General features: G+C 38.4%; 1 protein-coding gene across 1 annotated transcript; it reads right to left on the minus strand.

The window, feature by feature from the left end:
- Nucleotides 1-569: 569 nt before the first annotated feature.
- Nucleotides 570-3,336, minus strand: LOC139623464 (putative defense protein 3). Its single transcript, XM_071481698.1, has 5 exons — nucleotides 3,141-3,336; nucleotides 2,373-2,485; nucleotides 1,967-2,076; nucleotides 1,546-1,610; nucleotides 570-1,464 (listed from the first exon to the last, which is right to left on the minus strand). The coding sequence occupies exons 1-5, from the start codon at nucleotides 3,331-3,333 to the stop codon at nucleotides 1,346-1,348; spliced, it is 600 nt and encodes a 199-aa protein (XP_071337799.1). The 5' UTR covers nucleotides 3,334-3,336; the 3' UTR covers nucleotides 570-1,345.
- Nucleotides 3,337-6,005: the final 2,669 nt, after the last annotated feature.

The following is a 6,005-nucleotide window of genomic DNA, read 5'->3' on the forward strand; positions in this document are numbered from 1 at the left end:
AACAGAAGTTTTGCATTTAAATGCCATCATTTATGTATTAAGGCTGTTCCATGTTTACGGTCTATAATCAAGATCAAGATTAAGGAAGAGCTCTTGATGTTAGGTAGCACTTACTATCTACCTAGGGTTTGTCACCCTGAACATGCTGTGAATAAAACTGCAGCTACCTCTGCTTTAGCAAAAGTAAACAGACATACACCTGCTCCTCTGGTTTCAGGCGCATATGTTACAAGGCCCAGCCTCATGTGGGCCACAGAAGTGTGAGTCAAACAGGAAATGGTGGAAATGCTATAGAGATTTAAATCACATGTAATGCATGTCTTAAGCTTCTTTAGTGTTTGCCTGGATTTCTGTTAACTACCATACTGGGAATCTGGGTTATAGATGAAACCATGTGGAAAAAGCAGGTCACAACATGCCCTTCAATAAGTGGAATGAATTTCAGTCAATAACAAACCATCAGTCAGACCCTGGATGTCCAGTTCATCTCTTTCTGTCAGTCTTTCTCTTTCTGTCTTTGTCTCACCTTCCCTTTCTTTCTCTCTCTAAAATGTAAAGACAGCAATAAATTTGGTGTTTTTTTTATTATTATTATTATTATGGGAAGTGATGGATTAGGAGATACACAGGTACATACAATATAGATATGGAGAATATGTGAGAAGCATAAAAGTCTGGTGGCAGAAAAACAGCAATAGAGTCAACTTGATAACAATCCATCAACTAACAACAACATAAAGAGGAAGTGGGTTCACAGCAACACACATTTTTCTCATCGTTCAGATTGCAGGGATTCATTGGGTATTAAGTACATTAAGGGAATAGGAGTGTATCCTGCCTGCTGTTATACAATATCATCATGCTGAAGTAAAGTGTTAAATATGATAGAAGTGGGAGTGATTCAGCAGGCTGACTGTGCTTTGTTATATTCATACATCCATCCTAGAAACTTTTTATGTATTTTATTGAAAGTGCTGAAATGATTTAAATGGCGGTTCAGGTCTGCAAAAGTGTCCCAGTTCCTCTCTTTGCAGACCTCCATGTATTTTGTTAAGTATTAAATATGACAGAACACACACCATAAAAGCTATGGACAAGACGGCATGCTGCATTTTCAGCTGAGGTACATTTAAAATTTATGGCTATGGTGAGTGAATGGATATAAGTCTGTTGTTAAGAGGGACATGATATAAAAGGTAGGGACCACATTATCTATCTATGTGCTCATGTGTTTAAGAACAATATCTGACAAATCTGTGAAATTCAGTGTGATTTGACATGAGACCATAAGACTGAAAAATAGATCATCTGAAAGCATACATTCATACATTCATTGTAACAGTTTTCATTGTGGTCCCCCCAGCACCTGTAAAATCAGAAAACCTATCACAGGCAGAAGCAGAGATTTTTCTCTAGTCATTCCAGCACTTGCATGAACTGCCAAACCGAGACCCCCTGGTTTCTCTGAGAAGCAGAAGATGAGGATAAAATCATCACAATTTTTCTATGTAAAGTCACTTTTGATTTGTCACTGAATGTACCTACCTCTGGCCAGGGTGGTGGACTTCACATTTACCCAGAAGACTGTGCGCTGCTGAGCAACCGTGGCTCTAAAACACAACAGTATTATATGTTTCATGTTTTATAAAGAAATTCAATTCCTCTCCTGTTTCAAATTAGACTAAACTCTTGCTTTCTGCAACATGGAACCCTATCGAGTTACACTGCATAAGGTTTGCAGAGATCTGAAACATAAAAAAGCTCAATTTGGACCTTTGGAATATTTTGAAATGTTTGTTACTATGATCATTCTATGGAAATTGCTATTCACCCATTTGTAAAATCTTGCCATTACAGACATAAAAAGACTAATGTGTCCTGTGAGACCTCGGCAAATAATGATTTTAAGTAGGTTTATGTTGATGATGGTAAAAAACAGGTTTTAAAAAAAAGTATTTTCCCTTACATGAAGTAGACAGGACTTGTAGAGTTAGGTGCGATCCATCTGTACGCAGTGCTGTTGCCCTTCAGGTTGGTGTTGGAATGAGTAACAGCACCTTGTGGATTCCCTGAGCACTGTGAACATAAATTATTTACACTGATCAGCCTCTCTAGTTAAATCCACTTGTAATTTTTTAACCTTCTTGCATATTATCATGAAAAAAGTCACAGTGGCTTAAGAAGGTGCAGTTTTGAGACAAGAGCATTACATTCCGAGGACTTGGGTTGGGTTTGCTTGTCTTGGTTGGATTATTTGTGACATTTTGTAGATGTAGGTTGGCACTTGTTTAGGTCCTCAACATACACATTATATCCCTTCTTAGCACTTTAACATTTGTTACCAGCTTAAGTGCAAAGTGCCTGAGAGTCACCTCAAGAAACTTTGTGTCTGGAGGAGGAAGCTCCCAGTTCCCCAGAGTGTTCATGTTGCTGCCTGTACGGGCTTCCAGAAGCACACCTCTGTATTCTGGTCCACTGATAGTCACTGCAGGAAAACATAACAGACAACTGGTTGTATATAAAATGGCCTTTCATGCTATGGACTTACTACAAATAAGAGAGATACATAGATAATGAGACTATGCAGCAAATAAAGACCATTTGAAGATCAGCAATAGTGTGACAAGCATGCACATAGCCCTTCACAAAGATAGGCGTGCACACACACAGGTATGGTCAAAATCTTCGTCACTTTGCCTCCTTTTAATATGTAAAAACACTGTTCTCATGTCAATATTAACATTAATATATTGGCTTAACCCAAGCAGGGGGTCAGAGTTTGAGAGATCCATCTTCCATCCTTCTGTGTATAAAACCCCTCAGAATAAGATTCATAAACTAATATTTACTGTTAATGGCACTATTACTCAAACCAGCCATGGTGTAACAAAGCTTTAATGAAAGATAATACAATTTATCAACCACATGAACTGTAAAATAATCCCATGAATTTGGTAAATATAAATCCCCCTTTATCTATAAAGTGTGAAAACAAATGTTCAGTCTCTTTATTAATGTCTTTGCTTATGATTTAATCCTTAAGTTCCACTGGAGACTTTCCGTCTACTGATTTATTAATAATTTTGTTGTGTTTAATCTAATGTTTGTATCACCTCTGAAAACAATCATGGACTTCTTACCTGTAATGGGCTGGCCCGGCTGAAATGTCCTGGTGTCGGTGTGAAGGGCATAGGGTGCTGGTGAAGACTGAGGCAGCACCCCAGAGTGGCGAGGCAGCATGTCCTCACAGGCACCAGTGGGAGCACCACTGGGATAGCCCCCAACAAAGCAGAGCAATTGAAGCACAAGTAAAGCAGGCAACAACAGCTCCATCAGGTCGACTGAAAAGCTACCGCACTTCAAGCAAAAGAATGAAAAGAGTGGTACATGATGTTAAACAGAGATGGATACTGTTGCTGAGTCACACAGCCAAAAGAAATTTGATCTAGTTGTCACTTCTCTAACCGTGAAATGTGTTTTCACATGCATGCTCTCACAATTTCTTGAAAAGAATAGTGGTATTCATGCATTTTAGGGCATTGTAACACTTTCTATGAAGGTCATGTGATCTTTTCTTACAAGAAAGAATAGTCCTTAAAATGTGCCATTATATATCTTAAAAGCTTTGCTTTTAAAAAGCTTTAAAATATGAAATCCATGTGAGGCATTAAACCATAGCTGAAAAAACAAAAAATTCACACAAACAATTGCTAATGCTCATTAAGGATTATTCATGACATAAAATGAGCATATGTCATGGGAGAACATTTTGACTTGGCAGTATTTATCCACTGTTATGGATGCTGCTGGCTGCTGGCACTATGAAATACACATCATCTTAAATAATATGCAAGTCTAGGCAAGTGCTGCAGTTAATCCTCCAGAACCCCTGCACAGAGCCAAACCTTCACATCTCAGCGCATTTGCCAAAGATTATAGACAAAGATTATACTTTGAAGAAAAACTGATAGAAGTAAGAAGCACAAGTGAGTAGGGAACAGTAACAGTGCCACCACAGAACATGACCATTCAAAAGCACTCATATCTGGTGAGTTATTGATAGGCAGCTCAGTGGGACGCTTATTCTCAAACCTCTGTAAAGGTGTAAGAATGGTGTAGATATAGGCTTCCAAATGACCAACAGGAATATAGAGAGCGATTGCACAGTGCAGATGCAGCCTGCTTATGTCTTTTAAAAGGAATGTATAAAAAGCCAACAGTGACAAGGGCTGGTTAAGTAAGGGAAAAACCTAAAAGCTAGCATGAGAGTTTTCAAGTATAATCTCTTGATGAAACCACATCCAGGTCATTTGCTCCTGAATGTGAATATTAAGGCCTTTAGATAGACATTCAAATCAGTGCAGTAACACTTGAATTACACTTGATGTGTTGCTGTGAGTTCATCACACGTTTAGTATATGGTTTATATAGGATTTGTCCACTGACTGAAAAAACTGTTTGCCGGCATTGAGGAACTGAGAAGGAGAATATTACTGACTTTTTTCCACCTGTTCTGTGTTATCCTCATGATCAGCAAACACAAATAAACGCACACCAAAAACAAGCAGGAGGAAACTGCCCAAGCAGACCCAGTGAAGTAGCCTGTGTAGCGTTACCAAGTCTTATTCATTCACATACCAAGCATGAATAACGCCACTCAAAATGTTATTTCAGTATGTAATGTTAAACATCTCCTGAGTCTCTGATTTAGTGCTTATCAGGAAAGGTTTTCAGAGTAAAAAAAAAACCCATACACATGTGTAATCTTTGTGCTTAAAGGATTAGTCTCTCATTTGCAGTATTCGGGCATTTCTGAGTGAGGCATAGCAAGAGTTGATTGTGTCTTCGTGTCTCCTTAAAACTTGTTAAATCTTTTCTTTCTAAAAAGGGATTTGTCTGTAACAAAACAAGAATGAAGACATGATTAAAAAAGAACTGAACCTCTCATTGAGACCATCTGATGTCTGTAGAATATATGTGTTATTTACTTTACATATAACAACACATTTAACAGCTGGTGTGAATTTGACGCTAAGAGGAAGAAGCAGACTTTTAATCTGAACAGATTTAGTGCTGAGGGGATTGCATTTACCTGAGAATACCTTATTCCATGACATTCTGTCTGGCTTTTCTCTGGGGAAATGGACTCTACTCTTTCATCATTTATCAAGGGATATATGGTTTTAAAAAAATGACTTGAAGAAGCATTATGGTTCATACGTCAGACTGTCGTAACAGTCTGACGTATGAACCATAATCATGTTTGAAGTCTTTTTTTTCTTTTTCGCAGACTGACTTTGGGCCACATTGAGTGATAATGTTTTGTTCCAGCTTATTACTGAATCATTGATGGGGCACATTCTAACTAATTCATTTTCCATGCATTGTCAGAGGAGACTGGTTTTGTAACAGGGTGCTCTGTTCTCCATGTTACTTCACACCTTGCAGTCGAAGTCTTCACAGACACGGTGAGGATAACTTTACAGCAACATTTTTGAAATTTTTGCTGTTTTTCGCTGCACAATGTTGCACAATTTGGGAATAGTTTGTTTAAAATGATAACCCAGCAGGAAACAAAGCAGATGAGTAATTAAATAGAGATTAAATCAAGGAAGAAAATGGCCTTGAATGATACTCCGCTCTGCGTACCAGCGCTTGTCTCCTCCAATGGAATAGTTACATTTCCTCAGATTCCACAATGTAAGGGAGGCTGCATCAGTGGAAACGATTAAGCTAACACAAATCCCCTCTTGGTCAGACTAAACACTGTCCTCCCCTTCTCCCCTAAATACAGTATGGTCCGTTAGGCTAGTGAATGTGGGGAATACAAATCCAACATAACATTCCCTTGTTTGGTAACACAGTTCCTAAAAGCCGATGTGAGCAAAGACCGAATGAAAAAAATAAAAAGAACTGTGCACAAAGACAAAGGTCAAGTGACTTTTCAATCCATCTCCTCAAGTAAGAGCCTGAGGCTCTCTGAGTCAGCTGAGCAACTCAGAACA

The sequence above is a fragment of the Trachinotus anak genome, unplaced genomic scaffold (genome assembly GCF_046630095.1).
Source record: "Trachinotus anak isolate AG129_WGS33_773 ecotype Australia unplaced genomic scaffold, CSIRO_AGI_Tana_v1 ptg000008l, whole genome shotgun sequence".
NCBI lineage: Eukaryota > Metazoa > Chordata > Actinopteri > Carangiformes > Carangidae > Trachinotus > Trachinotus anak.